The sequence below is a fragment of the Chionomys nivalis genome, chromosome 10 (assembly GCF_950005125.1).
Source record: "Chionomys nivalis chromosome 10, mChiNiv1.1, whole genome shotgun sequence".
NCBI lineage: Eukaryota > Metazoa > Chordata > Mammalia > Rodentia > Cricetidae > Chionomys > Chionomys nivalis.
The window spans coordinates 41,751,089-41,774,245 of record NC_080095.1 but is presented as its reverse complement, the minus strand read 5'-3'; the positions used below and the strand labels follow the sequence as shown (position 1 = coordinate 41,774,245).

Sequence of the window (23,157 nt, the reverse complement as noted above, 5' to 3'; positions counted from 1 at the left end):
CAGGGGAGCTTTCTGCACTAAATTCCACAATGTCTTCCAATTGGAATCCCAGGCTATGCTAATTATTTCTTAAGGGGTCTCGCCATGTTTAATTCAGTGGTCTACAAGCTGTGGGAAAGGTGAATGGCTTATAAGCAGGGCGCTTGCTGAGAGTGGAGAAGAGAGATCCATGAGTGCCTTGGAAAAATAGCAAGTAAACAATGACACACAGAAAGCAGGGGAAATTCAAGCACCAGAATTTCTGCCCTCACATCTTCCATGCCTCTCCCCTTCGCTGACCTTGACCATTTGCTGCTGCTGCAGCTGAGCCCTGGGCAACAGGACTCTCTCCTCCTCCGCATGCCTGAAAGGAGGTCAACCGGCGAAGGGCACAGGCGCTCGTTGGCACAGGGGGCTGGGCACAGTCAGGAGCAGAGAGCATCCTGGCCCTGGGTTGGAAAAAGCATGGCTTGTCACAGTTTCTATCAGAATGGGTATTTTGTTGAAAGCAGAAAAGCATTTCTCTTTCACCAAATGCCACTGCGAATTCCAGGCGAGGCAGCAGACAACACCAGGAGCCTAGCATGCCCCGAGGGGCTTCAAACCAGAAAAAGACTGCCCTCCCTGCCCACCCCTCCTCCCTGGTCCCACCTAGGGAGCCCATCTTAGACCTGGCTCTGGGGAAGGGAAGGGCTTTCATGTCACATTCTTTTCAGCTGTCCTAGAACCAACCCGACTGTAGATGACACTCCTCTCTCTAGCTTCACCAGGGGCTGCTTTCAGCTCATCCTGGGATTGCGTAATTATGGTGATTACATCTCATGGCTTTTTCCCTCTCCATCTTTTGCTTTCAAATTCGTTGAGGCCTCTCATTAAACATGGCGATCCTGAGAAAGTCAGCAAAGTTTTAACAAGTTTTTTTTTTTTTTAAACGCAAAAGAAAGCTCAGACAGGGTTGGTGATTATGTTCTCTCAGACATCCCTTTAAATCCCTGATCAGGAGCAGCAGGGGGCCTTGACCTAGGAGGTATGGGGTGGGGAGATTCAGGGATCCAGGGGCACCTGCCTCTGATCGTCATCTCTCCCACAAACAGTAGGCTCGTAGACCCTCCATGTCTTGTTGAACACACAGACTAGCCAGCGAGAACGAAAAGCACAACCCTGTAGTCTGCAGCCAAAGTAGCAGGTAGAGTTTGTACTGGGTGATAGCTACGATATGGTTCCAGAGCATCCATAAAGAGTATGAAGAGGAGGCAACCATTATTCTATGTGGGTGATCATGACCAGAGGTCATATACTTGATGGAGGTTTCCCTGGTAATGATACAGGGCTTCAGAGCCCATCATTTGCTAGTCCTCAATGATAGTTCTTTTGACTAATTCCTAGGTCTGTAGGACCACCAAGGAGTATGGGTTGGGCGGTAACCACCAGGGCCCCTGGCCTACCTTTCAGTAGCTTCTTCCAGGTGTGGTATCCGGTTCCCACTAGGACCGTGAGCTCCAGAGATGGCAAGGACTGGCTGGTGAGGTGCGGCTTGCCAGCAGGAGATTATCTTTGGCCCCAGGCTGGGCCCTCTCACCTGGCTTCTCTGAACCTCTCAGCCTGCTCCTGTTCCTACCCAGTTACCTCTTCAGGTGTCCCTAACTAGAGGAGGGGCTGGGTTGCGATGAAGCTGCAGTAACTACCTAGGATTGAATGGCAGAAGCGTGGCCACATGTTCAGCCTGCAGTCTCTTTCCTCCCACAGTTGACCTGCTTGTTTCTTCCCCCAGAGCCTCATCCCTTTAGCGCTTACAGGAATTCAGAGACAGAAGTGAGTCAGAAGCAGGCAGCCGAAATGGAACCCCCACTCACTTGCTCTACCTGATATTGGTGTAAGAGCCTGGAAGAGTCCCTCGTGGACCTGAGGGGCGTAACAAATCCTGCCTCACAGAGCAGAGACCAGCACTAAATGAGACGATGATAGTGACAGCTGCCATTGCCTGGGAACTCACGGTGTTAAATTAACCCTGTCAGGCTGGGCATAGCTTGAGATGGACTTTAGTTCTCCTCCAACTCTACCCCTGTGTTGGATGATCATACGATAGTCTAAGCCTCAGTTTCTCCCTCTATAAAAGAGAATAGTACCAGCCTGGTCTACAAGAGCTAGTTCCAGGACAGGAACCAAAAACTATGGAGAAACCCTGTTCCGAAAATCCAAAAAAAAAAAAAATAGTAAGCGATGAAGTATAAATTCTACACACAGCACACTGTTCGCAGCCTACACATTTGATAAAGAATCTCAGCCTTAGTTCTCCATTTACCACCTTATGTCATTTGCAACATTGTTCCATGAGGTAGGTATCTATTGATTTTATAGTTGGGGGGTGTAAGTGGCACTGTATGCAAGGTGCGTTTACTACAGTGGCTGGCATGGTAGCAGCTCAGTGCATGAGAGCTTTTATTACTGGCCTACTTTAAACTTAGCTCGGATCATCTGCTTTCCTGGGGAATGAAGAGGGGCGATGGTGCCCAAGAGTCCAACCTCTGGCACATGACCTATTTCCTGTGGCTCTTAAAGGATGAGTCTCATCAACCCAAGAGGTGGGAAGGGCCACAGTTAAAACGTTACTGTGCATTGCCGAGACCTGGCCTCGGGACTGCCACCGAGGCCCAGGACCTTCAAATGCCTCCTAGTCCAGACACAGACCAGAAATGGCTTCGTCCCCTAGAAGCTTGTAAAATCCAGTTCTCTGAGCATAGCCCTCCCAGCCTCATTTCCAGAGCAACTCACCTCTCAGCTGCTTTGTCTGCCTGGACCCACCCTGAGCGATACAACCACACACCAAGGCCAGTTGCTCCATCTGCCAGATAAACAGCGGTTTCTATTTTTTTTAAAGCACTCATTATACAGCAAGGCTGTTGGAAGACTCAGAAGCCAGTGGCAGGGAAAGCTTCAAAACATCATAAACCAGGTCCCCGGGGTGTGGGCACCTACTACTTGTAGCGTTGGTAGAAACAGGGGTGACACAAATGGATTGTCCTGAGGAGAATTTGTTTTATATGCGTCCAAAGGCCGAGGCTTCAAGTCTGCAGTGTTGTCAAATGTTGGCACGGTTGGAAGCTGATGTAAAAATCTCTGCCATTAACCTCATAGCTGCTTATGTATCTTGCATGAGATGCTTATGTGAATGCCTGCCCTGTGGACATGCGCAGGGGTGTACACGGCTGCACTTACATGTGACCGGGAGTGTACCCAGGTGCGTGCGCTGCCTTTTTGACACACACCCAGGTGTTCGGCGTATGGTTCGTGTGTCACCATACGCTGCAGGCCTGCATGCGCCTTTGCATGGGCTGCATGGCTGTATGCGCGTCTGGGCAGGGGCTCCTCTAAAGCCGCAGGTCTTCACGGTTTCAGCTGGATGAGTTATTCTTCACTTCCCTTCCCCCAAACACAATTGCCTAGTGCTGCTGGCGCCGCGTCAGAATGGCCGCCGCGTTTCACCCCCGAGGTGGCTTCCTTCCAGCAGTGGGTGAGTGATCCCAGTGTCTGTACATTCTCTAACCTTGGGGATCCTTCTGCATAGACAGTGTTCCACAGTCCAGCAAAGACAATCTGTCTGCCTGTGGCCTTGGCTCTGCTCACAGCTCCTGTCCTCATGCATTGGTCTCATGGACAATCAGTGGCACCTATTTCTTGGAATCCCTGTTTTTGACATCTGTAGCTTTTTTTTCCTTCCTAAGAAACAAGGAGTTGAGTATCCCAGACATGATACCAACATGAGTCCTTTGTCCTGGAGGCAATGCACAAACACCGACCTGGGTAGTGATCCTACAGTTCATGTCTCAGGGTACCCACATCCAACAACTTCCTGGGTGTTTTCAGGTCCAATTGCAGTGACTTGAGGTTTCCTCTTAAATAAAACTTTCAGAACCCTTTCTTAGCAATCCTGGGACTGAATCCTCAGGAAAGCCCAAACCTTCCTAGTCCTGTATAAAAAAAAGAGTCTGCAAGGAAAGAGAAGTAGGAAGGTTCTCAGAAGCTAGGAATTTCAATGGCGTTTGGTCCTATCCAGATGACACTTGAGAATGCTGCTTAGCCTATCCCTTTTCTAGGTTAAGAAAGCCCAGATGCCTAGCTCACGCAGTGCAGAATTGCAGTCAAGGTGGTAGAGAGGGAAAGGAACTACCTGCTTTTCGTATGCCTCCAAGTAGAACACTCCAAGTGTTCATGAAGTATCCTGCTTTGGGTGGGCAGGGGGCAAGGGGTAAATCAGGAAATTGTCTCCCTGCCTGCTGGGCTCTGCCTTAGGAAATATAGTTAGGGACACCAGCCAGTGTGTGTGTTTGCAGAAGATAAGTGCCTTTTGGTAAATGGCACTGAAGTCTTCACAGGTCCCCAGGAAAATCTCATACTGCAGAGCAAGTGACTTCTGTTGGCTTGTCCATAGTATCAAATTACTAAACTTTAGCTGCAAGCACCCTGTAGTCATAGCCAAGGGTGACTTGAACTTCCCTGTTGGAAAAACAGGAGCATCCAGTTGTTGCCAATAGCAACACAGTCATCTCCCTGTTTTGAGTCTTTGGCCTTTTCCTAATTTGGAGTAAACCAGAGCTTAGATCTCCGTGTACATTTGGGGGGGGGGGAGAAGAAGAGCATGAGGCAGATGTTGTGCAGGCCCCAGGCAGGTATGCTACTGGAGGGCTTTGCAAGTGAAACGCCCCCTCCCCTCCCTTCCCAAGACCACCGAGAAGTTCCTACCAGCTGAAGGGTGGAAAGGACAGGTTGCTCCGCTGGAGAGGAAGTAGCAACCGAAGGCCCTATAGTCTGGAGTGGGGGGAGGGGGTTCCACTGCAGAGGAGGCAGAGCAGCGGGGGAGGTGGAAACGCACAGCTCAGAAAGCAGGCCAGAGAGTCCATGCCTGGGCATCCTGCCACCAGTACAGGGCGCAGCTGTTGCGCTCGCATCTCTCCTGGCATCCCTGCCTGGTGCCAGCTTAGTCTCCATGCAGCTGGAGGGATGTGGAAGAGGGTCTCTCGTGGCTCACCCAAACCTACCGGCAAAGGTTAGCTCTGCAAAGATATCCTAAGAAATGATGATGCAGGAGCCAGGGTGCATGGTCACCATCCAGGGAGGGTTCCCTAGCCTGTCTAGGCTACTCCAAATTGGGCACTTGGTCCATAATGACTTGGAAGTCCACTCTTCCTGACCCATCTTAGAAAGAGCCAGTGTCACATCAGCTTCTATCCTTGAGCTCACCACAGAAGAGCTCAAAGGTACTAGTAACACACAGCCATGAACACAATGACGGCTTCATCTGGTGTGTCCAGAATCCACTGCTGTAAATCTATATGCACCAAGCTGTGCCCACCCACACCCCGGCTCAGTGAAGTTGGCAAAGGTACCTTTTACCAGTCACCGAGGGATACCTCCCCAATCACAGAACTCCCAGATCTAGAAAGGAAAAGCCACTGAGCATAGCAGAAAGTGTTTGAAATGGGCTTGAGTATATTCAAGGAAAAGCACCCTGTACTGCCCAGAAAGCGGGTACAGTTAAGTATGGAGGTGCGCCCAGGGCCTAATACCTGAGTGTTCCCGTCTGCCTCCTCCCTTGAGACATGGCCGTGTGCCGAGTAGATGGGTGGTTCCTGAGGCCGATCACCTTGGCTCTGCCACTGTGTGACTGTCTGCTCTCAGGCAAATCTCTCTATCCTCATCCATTACATGATGATAAAGAATTACCTAACCCGTGAAGATGCTGTGGACATTTGTCCAGGTGTCTGTCAAATGCCTAGGGGTCTGACATTTGCCATTGGGGGCAGCTGCTGCTAACTGTCTAATAACCTGGGTCTGTAGTGATGAGACCCGTTCCATCCTGCCTCCACCAAGGCCTGGGCAACTGGAAAAGTTTGCTTGCAAAGAGAGGTCCATGAGCTATAGTTGCCACCTAATGGGTGAAGACTTAGAAAATTCAGAGAAAGGCCCTGGGAGGTCAAGAGAGAGGTTGGCCTATTTCCATTTACCCAGCTAGGTAGCTGGCAGCTCCTCTTGCCTAAATTTAAATTTCAAACAAAAAGAAAAATTACCTGAAAACAGTCCCGGTGTTCAAATGATGAACAGACTCCATAGTCCCTTCACTAACCAAGTATCCTGTTTATACCACCACATGTGTCATGAGGTGCTGTTTTCGTGGGTTTTATCTTGATTGATTTTTACTTTATAAAGCAGGATCAGGCCTAACCTAAATATATACTACTTTTTGGCTATAAGTTTTTGTTACTAGTTTGAGTTTCACCTACGCCTTTGGGGTTTTTTTAAATATACATACCTTCTTATATAACATTCAAATAGAATATTTTAGAACAGATCAAAATGCCCTTCAACCTCCGGGAGAGATCAGAAAGCTCGGTGAGAGCTGTGGAGGGATCAGCCCCCAGGAATCTGGCCATGGGGTTCCTACTCTACAGACTCCCTGTGGCAGGGTGGAACAGCCTAGAAATACCGTCTTCCTATCAGGCTGCTCTGTCTGGCCCCACTGTGGGTGTAGTCCAGCAGTCCTCGGTACATCCCCATTACCTGTATTTTCCATTTCCCCAGCCCCACTTCACATAGTCAAGAACAGGTTAAGAAAAGACGAGGAGCTGAAGATACTTTGAAACTGTTCTAAGTACAGAATCTTCTAGCGTCCCCTGACAGAGCTTCTCAGACACCTGAACCATCCCAAGAAGTAGCCTTCTCCCTCTCCACGTTCAAATACTGCTGGGAAAGGCGATGTCATAGGTTTCCTCATACTTCCTATCCAAATCCTTCCTGTGCCATACTCGGTGCTGGCAAAGCACCAGGAGTTCTGCTCCCCAGGGAAAGACCGGGCCAAGTTAGGTAGGCCCTCTGCTCCGCCCACAACTGCCAAGCCCTCACCAGGACCCCTAGTCTTTGAACCTGGCTCGTGGCTTTTCTTGACCCACCTCTCCCCATTCACTGAGTTTGTCAGTGTACAGACATCCCCTGTGAACTTGAACATCATCGGCTCACACATGACCTTCACACTCCTCAAAAGGAGAGCCCATCTCTGAGCTGGTGTGCCCAATTCGGCAGAACACTGCGTTTCATTAGCAAGGATGAAAAATGCCTGGGTGTCACACCAAGGGGTTCAGCAGGGATCAATGGAAGCCAGAAGTAGCGCCCCAAATTGGTCCTGCCCAGAGGGACCTGAGTCTCTCCCAGGAGGGAGGATTCAGTTTCTAGAATGGCAAAGGTGGACCCAGCAACTAACAAAACAGAATAGAAACTCAGTGATGAGACAGCTGGGATATTTTTTCCTCCCTAATCTTATTTCTTGGGGTTTCCCCCTTAAATTATGATTGTATATGGTAAAATGCAGATCTGAAATATAGGGTTCTATGAATTTGACAAAAAATACGCTCATGTAACCTACACCCCACCATCCTACAGAAGTCCCTTATGTCCCCTTTCCCACCAATGCCACTCCTCTCTCCCAGGGCCAGACAAACCCCGCTGGAGCCTAGATTTTTGATTTGATGTGAGGCAAACAGCCAGAGAATCCTATCAGCTCAAATGTCCATATTCCCTTACATTAAAAAGGGTGACCCCCCACCCTGAGACTCTAGTGATTGGCCCTGCTCTCCCCTGTATGGCCTGTGATGCCCGCCCCTAGCTTCCCTCCGAGCCACGCCTCTCCTCTCAGCCAATGGGTTTCTTAGCCCCAGTCTCCCAGGTAAGTACGTGACAAACGCTCTTGGCCACGGGGTCATGCATGCTTTGTCGGTTACGATCTCCAAGTGTGATGCCCAGAGCCTCGGCATGTCCCGCAGCATGTTGGCTCTTCCTCCAGCACCGCACAAAAGGGAGCTATGCCTTTTGTGCATTTTTTCAGAAACAAAAGGATTCCCATAACATCTTCTTCCAGGCTTCTAGTCACCTCAAGGGCCACAGAGATGAAATCATGGGTTGGGGGCTGGGGGGCCGAATGTATGGGTGTTTGTGACCTAAGCATCGAGCCCCTGATCCCAGAAGTTTAAGCATCCTGAGTTCTCCTGGGCTACACTTTGCCAAGTGTGTGGAAGGCAAAAAGTGCTCTGCCTGTGTGCCAAGCTCTAGTGTCTCTGGAATGTACCTTCCGTAGTTCAGTTCTTAATCACTGTACGCTTCCCTCATTTGGACAAAGGCTGCCTGCTGATAGCATTTTCAGTCACCCTCTGTTGCTTCACTCAGCTGCACCAAGGCCTCAGGCTGGTACCACAGTCCAATCCCACCTGACAAGCACTGAGGAACACCACACATTCACACCCCCCAAACACTGCTGCCTCTGTAGCTCTACAAGTGCCAGGCACGGGCAGAATGATCCCTCCCCTTCTCTCAGAATCATCCAAGCTAGAGGCAGGGATGGGAGAAAAGCAGAGGAAGGAGAGAGCCCCACGGGGTACAGGAGGAGGCTCTGGATGGAGTAGGTGCCTGAAGCAACCTGCAAGCCCACTGGGCATAGCCTCTGGGGCAGTTCACCTCAGAACACAGACAGCTTCGCCTCAAGGATTTCACTTTGATCCCTGAACACCACAGGAATCTCTGCTCTTCAGAAGGCAGGCTGCTGCTGAGCCAGGGGGAATCTCACAATTTCTTCCCCAAAGCCCCTGGTCAGGCATCCAGCCCTGCCTGCTCCTGTGTGATTAACTTCCTTTCAGTCCATAGCCCTGCCTCGCTCACTTGGACGATGGTGTGGCAGGTGGGTTGCAGCTAGACCAGCTCAGCTGAGCAGAATGCTTGCAAAACCATCTCCCAAGCGAACCTTCCTGACCTCCATCTTGAGCATCAGAGCTAGCGCTCAGTAAATGTGTGAGCTCTGCAGTAAGAAAGGAACCCAAACGGCCACACACCACCACCTGGATGCTGAGAGACTGGTACTTTTCCCAGAAGATCCTGGGTCACTTAGCTACCTGCTTTACCCCTGAAGTCCCCAGAAATGGGAGAAGTGGGGCAGAGGAGTGGGGCACACTATTGGCAGGCCGGCCATGGGTCCTTGGAGTCAGAGCTATGAGGCTGAGTCTTTGGCAGAAAGAGATTAATTATCACCTCCAAATCCAGCCAGGCTCTTTCTGCAGAACTGGGAAAGGTGAAGGGTGAAGGAGCCTCAGGGCTAAAATCACTCAGAACAATCCTCTAGGGAAAAAAAAAAAACTCTCTAGCCTGCTGCAACCCAATCTGTAGCCCAAATGCTCTCACTAATGAAAATGGAACCTCGATGAGGGTTTGGGCAACTGGCAAACTTCACCACCTTTGTCTTTGAGCTTTTAAACCACACATTGGCGACATTTTTAGTCCGATCTAGGGATTTTTTTCCACATGTATCAGTTAAATTTAGATATCCAAGTACACAATGTTTAATTTGGGGTCCCAGTGGAGGAAGGGTAGAAGAGGAGGAGCCAGATTAGCAAGTGTGTGGTTACTGCAGCGCTAGGCTGCACCTTTCATATGAGCAGGGGAACACAGGTGACAGGAAGTAGTATTGTCACCCCAGAAGGCCCTTAGACTCACATTTGTCCAGAAAGGAGTCTCTACACAGTCCTATAATTCTTGCCTTTATGCCTACACCGGGAAGACACATGCCCAAATGAATCAGCAGGCAAGGCAAATGTTCCCCAGCACATGTGAGAAAGGATGCCCCGGAGAGTGAGAGCCAGACTGGGCTGGAGGCCTTGGAAGCTGGTGTCTGTCTTCTAAGGAGCACTGTAGCGCTGGCCCTACTGCAAAAGGCCTGGTCATCCTTCCAGTGATTCTGGCATAGGATGGGCTGGAGAGATAGCTAGGCACATAACATGCTTGCCACACAAGCACGAGAGCATGAGTTTGAGACCCAAAGTACCTACATAAAAAGCCGGATGTGGGTATAATCCTAGTACCAGGGATGAACAGAGGCAGATCACTGCAGCTCCTTGGCCAGCCGGCCCGGGCTACTCAGGGGAGCCCAGGCCAATGAGAAACCACGTCTCAAAAACAAAGATGGACGACTGCCGCCTCAGAAATGACACCCGAGGTTGTACCTACCTGTGCACACAGACACACCAGCACAGGAACCCTCAAAGGTTTTTTAAATCTGATTGAAAAGGCTTTAGCCTAGTATAAACATAGCTTGCTACAGGCTAAGTTTAGTGCATCTGAAGATTGAGATAAGGTTGTTGATGGGGAAGATTGTGTGTATTTGCGTGTGTGATTTTAAGATAGGGGAGAAATGAAGGAAAGGGAAGGGAAAAAAAGTAGTTTTCCATTTGTGGACAAGCCTCCATCTATGCCATCGCAGTCTCGGCTAGGTTGACTCTGTCCCTCCAAGAGAGCTAAGCCAAATGATACACAGCCCTGGATCCTGGCGCTCCAAGCTCTTGTTCCTTTATTAGACCTGCCCATTATCTATCAATTCATCAATCAGCAGGTTTATTGAGTGCCCTACTAAGCTTCACCAACCAGATCAATTTTTTTTAATTACATCCAGCTTCCACACAGTCAAGCCCAGTAAACAAAATGAGCCCTCACACCCCGCTTGGAAATGAGCATGAGAAACGGTTGGCCCATGCACTCTCTCACTGCCAAACTCCACAGCCCTTGCTGATGGGGGTTCATCTGCTGCCCTCTGCAGCCGGCCATCGTGTCGCTGACCCACTGTCAATAGCAGGGCGGCCTTTGATGTTTTCCCAGACATGGTGAGCAATGTGCTCAGGTCCCGTCACCCTCTTCTCTGAGACCCCTGTCCAATAATATGAATTTCTAAAAAGGGTGCCCAGGGAGCAAGTAGGAACTATGTCAAGGGAAACAAGCAGAGTGGTCAAGCCTCATTCACGCATGGGCCTCCTTGGGCTGTTCAGAGCACAGGCTCCTCAGCCACCACAACAGACCACGTAGGCAACTAGACTGTGCCAGGCCTCTGTGCCTCACCATCCTGCTTATTCTTTGATTCTGAAAATAACAGTCACATAGGATTTAAGAGTTCATAGACTTCCTGGTTCAGGGTCGTCACACTTGGCCACTGAGCACTACCATGGGGAATCAGGGTCATAAGTGTGGCAGGAGTGCACCTTCCTGTCACTTCCAGAGAACCCTGAAGGTCGCAGTCATGTTTACAGTCACAGCACCCGGGGCCCAAAGTCCCCAAATCCTATCTCAAACCTTCATTTCAAGTAGGATTCAGTTTTTAGAATTCCCGTGACAAATTAATTCCTTACTTTCCAATCACCCAGATTTGTAGTCACCATCTATTGGTGTCAACCCACCCTTCCTGACCTCAGACCTCCCCTGTACACCATTTCCTTCCACACTAGAGTAAAACCAAGTTCAAGGGCAGCCCACGGGTCTTAAAGGATCTGAGGGCCTTAATGCCTAGGCTTTGGTAAGTAAAACTCCCATACCCCAGCTGGAGTGCTAGCTATATACACTCACTCCCTTAACCTGCCCAAAGTCCTGTTTGTTTTATCCAGTTGTCCTTAGCTGGGGCTTCCTTCCCTAGAGATCGGCTATCAACATGATCAGCTGGGTTGGGCGGTTGAACATTTGGCCAAAGTGACTCCTACAACAATTAATTCACCTGTTTGGCTCTCTGTCTCTGTCTGTCTGTCTGCACACCTGTGCGTGCTCTGTGTCGGCTCTCTCTGCAGGGAAAGTCGCTGGCGGGCAAGCGCCTCACGGGCCTGATGCAATCCTCCTGACTGCCCCCACCCCAGGGCCTGGGCCCGCAGATCCCTCGGGCAGACGGCGCTCCACATCCAACGACAGAGCTTCCTTGCGGGGAGATTTAGTCACTGTGAAAGAGAAAGAGTGAGGGCCACGGATTGCAATGGTGGGGAGACGTGGTGGGTGAATGGGGAGACCAGAGAGAAAGAGTCTAGCGGTGCTGGGCCAGCCAGGGAGAGGCCCCTGTTGATGCCTCTCTCGTGTACAGTCTCGTGTCAACGCTTATTCTCTCCAAGGGCCCATTTCTAACTTGGCCAGGGGATGTTTCGTGGGGCCTGACTACCACTTGAGATGTAAACCTTACCTGTCCAGTCGTCTGGGAAACCATGGCTTTCAGCAAACTTCCAAGGGATGAGCGGACCCGGGCACATAGTATTACGCATCACCTCCGTCGTCTCTCTGTTGCACTCACTGCCTCCTGCCTTCCCCCCCACTGGTAGCCACCCAGGTGTAGTGGACGGACGACAGACACTGCTTTCACAAAAATGTCAAAAGTCACACCTTCAGCACCAATGGCACTTCAAGTTCTTTCCACCCTCTCTGAGACCAAATTTTAAAGAAGTCTCTGTGGGTGTGGTGGCCACCCTCAGGTCCCCTCATCAAATGTCCAAGGGTCCAGTGCAGACGACGGAGTGTGCTGTTCAGCCACTGAAGGTTCTGGTGACAAATCTTAAAAATATGATTTCTCCTTGTCTAATGATTTTGCCCCTTGCACCTTGGTTTGTTCCCTCATGTTTTACTCGAAATAAACGTAGCCATGAACTCAGGGGCCATTGGGCTTCTCCCCACCGGTAGCCCAAGTTCCTGGAGGTGGATGGACTGTGGGGCTAGCACCAGGCCTGGTCAGACTCTTGGTGGGTTAAGGTTCAGCTGTTCCTGAAGCTAAAACACACTATGTACAATGGCAGGACTGGGCCAGAGCCACAGGTTCCCTTTCTTGATCTCATTCTGAGGGCCCAGCCAAAGCACCCTGTTAAATGTAGCCAATCATCTAGCTAAGAGCAAACTGTGTAAGACCCTACAAAAGATCTGTCTTCTTCCTGTGTGTCAGAACAACCATTTTCCAACCTGGCTGTGAAGTCATGCCCAGAAAGCAACACGTCAGGTCTTGAACGCATAGGGGGTGCTTAGCAAATGGTAGATAGCACAGCTGTCATTGTTCTTGTGGTTGCCACGAGCCCTTAGACACTGTAGTCAGCAACATGCTTTTAATTCAAACACAGCCTCCCACACACACCTTGCCTGCCAATACCTGTTTGTTGGCCCCTTCTTTTGATCTATTTGGCTATAGGTGAAAACTCTTCCTTGGGATTATGTAAACAGAAAAGGGAAAGGAAGGAAGGAAAAAGAAAGCATTGCTTGTAAAAGGAAGCTCACCAGCTGGTGACCAAAGGCACAAGTGTTTGTTCAGTCCCAGCCTCCTGGGTGCATCATGCGACCCATCCACCTAGCCCCCACCTGCAAAGCCTGCCCATACCTGCTTCTACACAACAACCAGATCCACAAGCCTTCTGTCCGTCACAGGGGAGCCACCAAGGGCACTTAGATCCTGCCTTCTAAGATTCCTAACCCCCTCTTCTGTCTCCCACTCCTTTTCTCCTTGATATATGGTAGAAATCAGAGGGGGCCTCCAAAGGTGGCTGTAAACACTCAGACTCTCCTCAGCTGCTTCCACTGAGCCTGGCTCTTTGTAAATACTAGGTGATCACATGAGTAATAAGTGAAAGAGGGGAGCCACAACCCGAGTAATGGGGTCTTCTGACTCTTCCTCTCTAGCTCTACTTTCTTTAAAAAGAAAAAAATCCTCTACACAGAACCCTTCAGTTTCTGAACAAAATTGTAGTCCAAGTTCATCTCCATTCAACATTGCCCGAAGGGAAACTCTTCCCTACCAAGGGTCCCGTAGGCTGTGCTGACACCAAGGCATCTGATGTTCTCAAACAATGGGTACATCTGTGTCCTCAGCCATCCAGGACAAGGATTCTGGCTGCCTCCTGCCCCTTCCATGAACTCCAGAACACATGCTAAGTCGGGCTACATCCTGGATAGGGCCAACTTCTTGGCTTCCACGCCCCTTTTCTGCCCCAATTCTTGTCCACTGTTTCTACGTTATGCTAACCAGAAAACGGACCCTGCTCTGGAGGTCACCACATGACCTACCCAGAGTCAGGTATACTCTAGTCCTGAGACGGACTGCAAGCTTCTAAACACCCTCAGGGGACAGAAGAGGGGAATGTCCGCAGGTCAATAGAGCCAAGGACGGACACTTCAGATGGATTCCAGTCTGGAGCAATAAGCCCCCCAACATCACACCTCATATCAGGACAGGCGTGACCTCAGTGTGTGGCCACTATGATGTGTTCCTTAGTAGATCAGGCAAGGAGCTAAGGAAATAGAACAAAGCCGCTCAACTCAAGTTGACAAACCCAAGTCAGTTTGACATGCAAAGATTTGAAAAATTGGGCATAAACCAGCTTCCCTTTGACCTGGTACACACAGACAAAAATCTATATGTTTGGTAATCATTTTTCAGCAAAGCAGATTCCCTCCCTCTGCCCCATCCTGGCCCCCAGAAGCCTGCTGGGCTCTCCTAACCCAATATGGTCTCTGAGATGAGACTCTACTCCATGATGACTTGTGGAGAAAATAACATTTTGGCAACCTCCCCAATCTCAGTCGGTGAGACACCTCTGGCCAAGGCAGGGAACAAAAGCTGAAATAAGGTTTCCCTGCATGAGAAGAACAGAGCTGGGAGATTGTACATCTAAATACCCAGCTCACCCCGACATTAGCCTGGCCCAGGTAGGCAGGAGAAACCACCTGCCATTCTAGAAAGTAGCATGGCAGTGTCATTCCCCCTGGCAAGCTGTTGCTGTGCCCCAGAAACAAAGGGAGGTCCAACCGAAAGTACAGTTAGTGAAGTGTATTCCAGGCTTGCCCACAGCTCAGTAGCTAGGTACCAGACTAGTACCCAGGAAGGGCCTCCTACAACTTAAGTTGCTGCTTGGACTAGCCAGACTCATGGGACGTGCCCAACAGGATTCCTGGGATGTTCAAACTACCTCACCAACAGGATACAGAACCAGGAGCCTGGCCCCCTTGCTTGTTGTGCAAGTTGGTGTGTTTTCCTGAAATGTGTCCTCCTGTTCTGTTCTCCATGTGTGGGCTTCAGAAGACAGCACCTAGAAGCCTTTTCCACAAGTGGGAAAGGATCAGGGGCTGTCCATCTTTGGGCCCTGGGGAATTTATTGGAGGAGAATGTTTCAACAAGGTACAGGAAGTGGGAAGCCCAGGGCTGGGTGAAATAGCATGTCACCAACCTCTTAAAGGACCTGGCTGAGATGAATATGTGGCAAGGATCGTGGGATAGTTGGAACAGTGGTCAAATAAACTGCTAATAACTTACCACCAGACCCTCTAAAAGAGGCCTGTGCTCATGTAACCATGGCAACAGCAGATGCCAGCAACTTACTCATTAGTGCCACCCAGTGATAAGGCCTCCCCTGGGCAAGACCCAGGGGCCATCAAGTAGCAAAGTAGCAAATGTAGCAATAAGGGACAGGGACCCTGGGGGTGGCAGGATCCAAATAACTGGGGCTCAGCATTCCCCAAGCCACAGTGAGGGGGCAGAGCCAGCTGCCATCAGCTGTCTAGGTGGGAGAGCCCTGCCCACACTAAGGGTCCCTGTCCTATAGCCTACGACTATTCACCGCATGACCACAGACGTCGGAATGGCCTCCTCGTAGTGCATGTGGTTCTCATTAGTTTATTTTTCTGGAATTTGGGGACTGGACCCCAGGACCAAACATGCTGGAAACAGTCTAAAAATAAACAACTACTTGAACCCACTACAATCCAGTTAACTATGTGTGGCTCTTTGGTTTGGGGGTTCCATGGGCAGAATGCACCTCTAGAACAACAACAAAAAAAAGGTACCTACTGTTTCCTTTGGCTCATCACTACCTACCACCCTCACCACCACACACAAATACATTTCTCTGTTTCCCTCTCCTGGGGACACCAGAGCAAGAGAGGAAAAAGCAGATGGTCCCAGTAGCTTGGGATCTCAGTGTCACCAAAAGGCTGCAACCACAGTCTCTGCCAGAGTACCTTCCTTTAGGTGGTCACGTTGCCCTGATGTCTGTACGCAGGAGTGACCCTGTTAAATAAAGTCTGAGAACCAAAGTCTGCCATATACAAACTGTTCCTTACAGGGAGTCTTGGTTTCCTGAGCGACAGACAATCTCATTTCCCCACCACTGCCTAAGCAGCAGGACACCTGGAGCCTGAAAATCAGGCTGTGGCAAGGAGGGAGGGAAAAAAGTCACAAGGACCCTCTGATAATGAGAAGGCTGGCTCCTCACAGCACGCCTCAGAGGCAGAAATTTTGCTCCTGGAAGTAGGAGTGATGTCAGAGATGTGGGAATGGGTCATCAGTCACATCTTCATCTCTCAGGGCCAGGGCCATCTCATTGTACAGCTCTCCTGATGTAGAAGGTCAGGTTCAAGGTGACATGTGCCCCATTCCTTCCAGTCCATGCTCTGCCCTGCCATCGGGCTCTGGCTCACCCACAACAGCCAGGCTTCTCCACCTTCCTCTGCCACAGCCAACCCCAACTGCCTTTCCCCTCCCAGGGAACCAGATAACCTCCTTGCCAGCCTACCGTCTGACTTATTTCCACAATCTTTGTCTAGCAAACTGTCATTGAGTATGCATTCAATTCTACACACCTCTGCGGACAAACATCTGTTTAGATTCGGGGTGGGGGTTGGGGAAGGGACCAGTTAAAACCCAAAGGAATTCTGCAATCTACCCTGCAGCTTCTTATCTACAAATACCTTTCTTAGGACCTATTTGGTAAAGGGCTTTCCTTGGTGCAAGCTTTTTGCTGTTCACTGATTCCCAGCCTCCAGGGTATTCTTGGGCCTCTAACTCTAAGACTTCTCTTGGTATGTGCCTGTCTGCAAACCCAGGTGTTCCTTGGACCCGTCCATTCCTGGGCTACGAATCTCTCACCAGCATGTTCCCTCCATCTCCAGGAACTCCTAGTTCTTTGGGCAGCACTGTGTGTGCCTGCAGTTGCCAGGCTCGTCTTTCTTCATTGTGTTTGTTTGCTGCACCCAGAGTCGAGGTTGTGGGACATCCTTGTCTCTGCACCCCGAGGGATAGGTCACACAGCCACGGAAGTGTCACAGGGTCTAGTGAACTTCAAGGAGGGTGGGTTGGGAGGAGGTTGTCGGGGCAGAGTTGTTCGTCAGGCACACTCCTCCTGTTCCAGCTGCCTCGGAACCCTGAGCTGGACTTCCCAGGCCTGGCTGATTTCAAGCCACAGGGATTTTAACCAGTACTGAGTACAAAGACCCAGCCATGTAGTCTGTCTGGACACTTGCTTCCCGGGAGAAGAGCTGGAAACTCGCATGGACAATTGAGCCTGAACCTGGCGCACAGTAAGTTCTCCAGAAATAGACTGGTGTGAACACCACATCTGAAATGGATTTGGGAATTGGTGGTGGTGGAAGATGTCGCAAACCCTGACCAGACAGGCGGCATGCCCCTATGACTTTAGAGGGTCATTCCTTCCCACCAGCCCAAAGGCGATGGGTCCTGTTGGCCCATGTAAACTGATGCCTCTCTATGACTGCCACAAAACCACTTGCTGTTTTCTCCCAGTGGAAGCCTGGCTCCCTCCCTGTGTCCCTGGGTTGACCTCAGTAGATACCCAGCAGTAACAACAGAGTAGTTGGTTACTGGGGAGGGTGTTCCTCACTCAGACCTGGATGGAGGCAGAAAAAGTAGAGGTCACACCTCACACCCATTTGTCCTACAGGCTTCTTCTTTGGAATCTGAATTCTGAGATTATGCTCAGAAATAGTTCATTTCAAGCCAGAGACTCAGACCCCTGACCTACAACAAGAGGAGCAGACAGGGCTTCCATCCTGAGAACAACTGACATCTATAGAAACAAGATATTCGTCCACCACCACCAAGGGAGAGGCTTCAGTTCTGGGCAGCTGACCACAAAGACGAAGGTCACTTTCCTCTCTCTCCCATTACATCATGGAAAGAATGTTTAAGAGAGGTGGAAGAGTCGGGGAAGGATACTTTTAAAAGCAAATCAAAACTTTGGCCATCCCTTTCTTCTGTCCATGACCATACCTCAGGGAGAATCAGTGCAGGTCAGCACTGAGAGAGACCTCAGAGAGGTGTGTGTGTGTGTGTGTGTGCGCGTGCGCGCGTGTGCGTGTGATCATTTTTGCTGCTTGTTTACTGAGCTGTAATTCTTTTGTAATAGAACTCATCCCTTTTATGTGTAGTGTTATCAATCCTGACCAACTTACACAATGATGTAATGCCCACAGGGGGGCAAAACATCAAGATGGAGCAACTCCATCACCCCAAATGTTCCCTGTGCCCCTTGCCACTAATCTCTCCCCCGCCCATCTGTTCCTGGCAGCTATTGATCTGTTTTCTGACCCTGTGTTTGCCTTTTTTAGAAAGCCACATAAAGGGACTCATACAGTAGGTGACCTTTGAGGCCGGGTCCTCTCTCTGGGTTCAGTGATTTTTGTGTGTGTGTGTGTGTGTGTGTGTGTGGCTATTTTGCTTTTATATGAAAAAAAAACTGAGGCTCAGAGGGGGAAAGAGAGGAGTGGAGGAGCAAAGCTGAGAGCACAGGTTCCGCTGCCACCAAGCACCTGAGCCCCACTGGCCACACCTTTTCAACCAAAAGCCATTTTGTTAACCTTCTGAAATCTTCACGCCCCCGTTTGAGAAGGCACAGGATCACAGGACCTGCAGCCCGCAGAGAAACACATGCTTTATTCTTCTAATAGAAGCTTCTGGCTTGGAAACAGGGAGTAGCAATGCACCAGAGAGTGCAGGGTGCCGTAAGGGAGCCCGGGAGGAGGTTAGTGGGACATGTTTCCCAGTGGTGAGTTATTCTTCCTTAATCTTTAGCAGTGGTACTGTGTGAGAGTAGGCACAGGTTCGTCTCTGAGAGGGAAACTGTTTACCAACAGGCAGAGCTTGGTCGACTCTGGGTGGGCGGACCCTTACCAAGAGTTTTGCAGCTCCCTCCACCTTCTCCAAACAGATGGACACAGAATACCAGGGGATGACAGCGGGCTGGTCATGACGTGCTGGCACTGAGCCCACAGACGAGGCAACCAGGTAAAGTTGTAAGACCATAAGAACCAGTCCAAGCCTGGAGGACAACTGGTGGTCTCTCACTGATCACAGAACCCAGAGCTTCCAGATAATAGGGTTTTTTTTTTTTCTGCAGCATTGTGAACTCACAAATTTAACTATATTTCATACACTGAGACCCATTACAGTTATTAGCCTTTATTGATGTCTATAATGCTACATGTTGAACCAATTGTGCCCTTTAGACATGATCTTGGTACTCTCTGAGGTATTTGTGGGCATGGGCATACCAAAATAACCTAGAATCCTCATCATATATAATCACACATAGGGCAGAATCCATGTTGGTCAATACCTCAGAGGTGAAGGCTGATACCCAATATACACAGCACTATGGCTCTCATCTGCCTGCAAACCATCCCCCCTATAAATGGAGATAGAACTTTTCTTTTGACCCAACCACCTGGTCCCAAATAACCACACAAAAGCTTACATTAATTACAGAATGTCCGGCCTATACCTCAGGCTTATTACTAACTAGCTCTTACAACTTAAATTAATCCATTTTTAGTCATCTATAGTTTGCCACATGGCTCATGGCTTTACCTGTCCTCTAGCATCTTGCTTCCCCAGCAGCTAGCTAGTCTCTCTCTTGACTCCACCCTTCTTCGTCTATGTATTTTCAGTTTGGCTCTCCCACCTAGCCTTATTTGGCCTTGTTATAGGCCAAATGGGCTTTATTATTAATAACCAGTGATGTGGGAAGGTCATTGGTTAATTAATAAAGAAACTGCTTGGCCTCATAGGTTAGAACATAGGTGGGTGGAGTAAACAGAACAGAATGCTGGGAGGAAGAGGAAGTGAGGAAAGATGCCATAGCTCTGCTCTCTGGGGCAGACACGATGAAGCTCCAACCCAGGATGGACATAGGCTAGAATCTTCCCGGTAAGCGCACCTTGGGTTGCTACACACATTAATAGAAATGGGTAATCAAGATGTAAGAATTAGCCAGTAAGAAGCTAGAGCAAATGGGCCAGGCAGTGTTTAAATGGATACAATTTGTGTGTTGTTATTTCGGGGCATAAGCTAGCCAGGTGGCCGGGAGCTGGGTGGCAGGAATGCAGCCTGCAGTTCCCACAACAAACCAGGAAGCACAATACGTATTCACAGCATACAAAAGCACACCCCACATATTCACACACATACAAACAAGCATTTGCGCACAGATACTAAGTCACAGGGCGGGTGGGGGTGTCCCATGGTAGAATTGGCCTAAACAAATTGAAACTTCCTTGCCTCCAGAATTATTAGAATCAAAGATCCCTTTCACGGCCAACTAGCTCAGAGCCTGCACTCTACGGAAAGGAAAAGAGACCAAATTGCTTACACGAGGTTCCATTGGGCAAGGTATAAAAATGGCATTCCCTGATCCCCCCATCTGTAATGTCTCCTGGGGTCCTTGGCTCCTGTTGTCGGGCTTTCCTCTCCAGCCACATTCCAGCCTCACTTAGAGCGCATGCTTCCAGCCGTACACAGGAAATAGAAAGACATGGATTTCAAAACTTAAGAATTTGATACAAGTTCTCAAGACAGTGTAATGCTGATGTGAGGACATATCTAAGAAAGAGAGTGAGGGTTGAGCAATGAACCCACATGTGCACAGGCCGTCCACCTTTGTCAGTGCCTGAAACAGCTCAATGGGAGAAGCAATGGCCTTTCCAGCAAATGGTGCCACACAATCAGATGAAACAGAAGCTGAAGAGTGACCCTGTGTCCCTATCTTACACCACAATCAGAAATAAGCTGACACAGATCAAAAGGCTCGGCTGTGGGACTCTTAGAACAATGGAGTAGACCTCCATGACCTGTGAGTTAGCCAGTGATGTCTTAGCTATGGCCCACAGACTATAAATAAAGAAAAAAAAAACCCACACAAACAAAAAAAAAATGGACTTCATCACAATTGCAAGCTGTTTCTCTTCAAAGGACACCATCAATGAAATGAAAAGACACCCCCAGATCGGGCTATTTGACAATCATGTAGCTGACAGATACATCTAAGCTAGAAAGAGAATTCTTGAACACCAGTAATCTAAGATATAGGGTACAGTTAAAAGATGGGCAGAGGTGCTCTGAGGATTTCCCCAAACAAATGGACAGGGACCGTAGAAAAGATCCCCAACACTGTGAGTCACGAGGAGAAATGCAAATAGAAACCAGAATGAAATGCGGTTTCACACCCACTAGGCTAGCAATATCAAAGAAGACAGATAATAACAGATGTCTGCAGAGAAATTGAAACTCTCCTACAATACAAAGATGAGCCACGGTGGGAATAGTATATAAAGGGCTGAATCATCTTTGGAAAATGTATGGCAGCTTCTTAAAAGTCTAAGCCTAGAATTAATACATGACTCAGTCCCCCTGCCCCTAGTTATTATACTCAGGAGAAATGAAAGCATACAGAAATGTAAAACACTCCTGCTCATAGCAGCGTGACTCCCAATAACCCCAAACTGCAAGTAAGCCCTGTCTGACAACTGGAAAATAGGAAAACAAAATGTGTTGCGTCCATAAGATGAAATGTTATTTGACAGTAAAGATATAATGAAGTACTAGTATGTAACATGTTTCAGTCCTGGAAACAATGTTAAGTGAAAGAAGCTGGACATAGAAGTTTATACCATATGGTTCCATGCATATAGAGTGTCCAGAAGAGGCAAATCTGTAGGGACAAAACACAGATCAAGTGTTGTCCAGGAATATGTTGGTTGAGACTGGTGAGGGGCTGAAAACGATCATTGCTAACGGATATAGAGTTTCTTTGGGGGCCTGTTGAAAGTGTTCTAAAGTTGATTCTAGAGATATCTGCACAGCTCTGTAGATAGACTTGAGAGCACTGGTATGTGTTTTTATGAGATTTGATTATATGGTGGCTCATATGCCTGAAAAGCTATTAGAAAAAGAAGAGAGAGTAAAAGAAAGAATGAAGAGAGGGAGGAGAGAGGGAGAGAGAGGGAGAGAGAGGGAGAGGGAGGGAGAGGGAGGGGGAGAGAGAGAGAGAGAGAGAGAGAGAGAGAGAGAGAGAGAGAGAGAGCGCACACAATAAACCAGGAAGAAATCAAATCCTATTATTCTGAGTCAGTAACAGGGCTGGTCAGCAGGGAGAGTGGGCCTAGGTATCCACAGACGACTTTGAATCCTACACAGTGCCAAAGACTGGGTCAGAAGGTACCAGGTCATCCCAGAGTAAGTGATCCACTTCTGCTGACTTGACCTGCTCTGGAAATTAAAGCCCCTGCACCCTCTTGGTAGGAACTAATGCAATTAGATGATGAACTCGTGGTCTTCAGCTAAAGATGCTTTCAACACTCTCTTGCATCCAGCAGAAGCCATGCTTCCCAAAGCGGTAAGCTCCAGGACTCTGGGGCTGTGAGCAGGGACTATCTGGATGGAGGGTCAGAAGACTTCGTCCTAACCTTGAACCAGCACTATTATTAGTCTTGTATCCTTAGGCAGCTGAAGAAGTAGCTCCTGTGGGTAATGTTACCACAGCAAACCAGAAGGTTTGCGGGGGGGGGGGGGGTGTAGGGGCAGCTCAAGAAACCCACCTCTTTGGTAAGCAAGCGTTCATCAGTGACAGATGCCTAGGAAGGTAGGAGGCACTAGATTCAAGAAGGGTAAGAAGCCCAGGGCTATGCCTCTTTTCCACCTCCTTCCCAACCTACCTAGAACAAAGAAAAAAGCTTGAGCTGTGGTCTGACTGCATCCAGAATCTCTTTAAACAAGCGTGTAGCCCTCTCCCCATTCCAACTGGCTCTTTCTGCCAAAGCCTTTACAAAAGCAAGAACTGTACAAACCAATCCTGTGCTCCCCTCCTGGGAGGAAATCCCTCATTTAAGGGTTAAAGCAGCGGCATGCAAATATACACATGCACGTGTGCACACGCACACACACACTCACACTCAGGACTATGAGCTATGTGCTTATCTGTTAAGTAAATGTTTCTATTCATGCAAGACTTTGCCAAGGTGAACTCACTGAGCCCTCAGATAAACGCATCAACTCAGAAACAAAGGAGGAACACTGGGATCAACCCAAGAGATAAATTGCAAATCGGATTAGTGGATCTTTCTCTTGCTCTGCCGTGGAAGCATGCTATTAGCTATCTAGACATGCCCACTGGCTTGCAACGCCCACACACGAACACACATGGCATCCACAACGCCTCTCTTTGGTCAGACACAAAGCAGTCAGAGGTGACCTTCACACATCTCCCTCCTAAGTCTTCAGCACTGAGACCACTGGCTGCCCTCCTG

At 49.2% G+C, this 23,157-nt stretch overlaps 1 protein-coding gene across 6 annotated transcripts in view; it reads left to right on the top strand.

The window, feature by feature from the left end:
- The window catches only part of Rgs6 (regulator of G protein signaling 6), a 523,367-nt gene extending 507,877 nt beyond the window's left edge, over positions 1 to 15,490 (top strand). For 2 of the 6 annotated variants that reach the window (XM_057782282.1, XM_057782283.1), the window contains exons 18-19: positions 3,424 to 3,490; positions 11,616 to 15,490. In XM_057782282.1, the coding sequence (XP_057638265.1) occupies positions 3,424 to 3,490; positions 11,616 to 11,779 (231 nt within the window). In that variant the 3' untranslated portion in view covers positions 11,780 to 15,490. The remainder of the gene's footprint in view (positions 1 to 3,423; positions 3,491 to 11,615) is intronic. The other 4 variants (XR_009057823.1, XM_057782284.1, XM_057782285.1 and 1 more) reach the window with 4 other exon arrangements.
- The last annotated feature ends 7,667 nt before the right edge of the window (positions 15,491 to 23,157 follow it).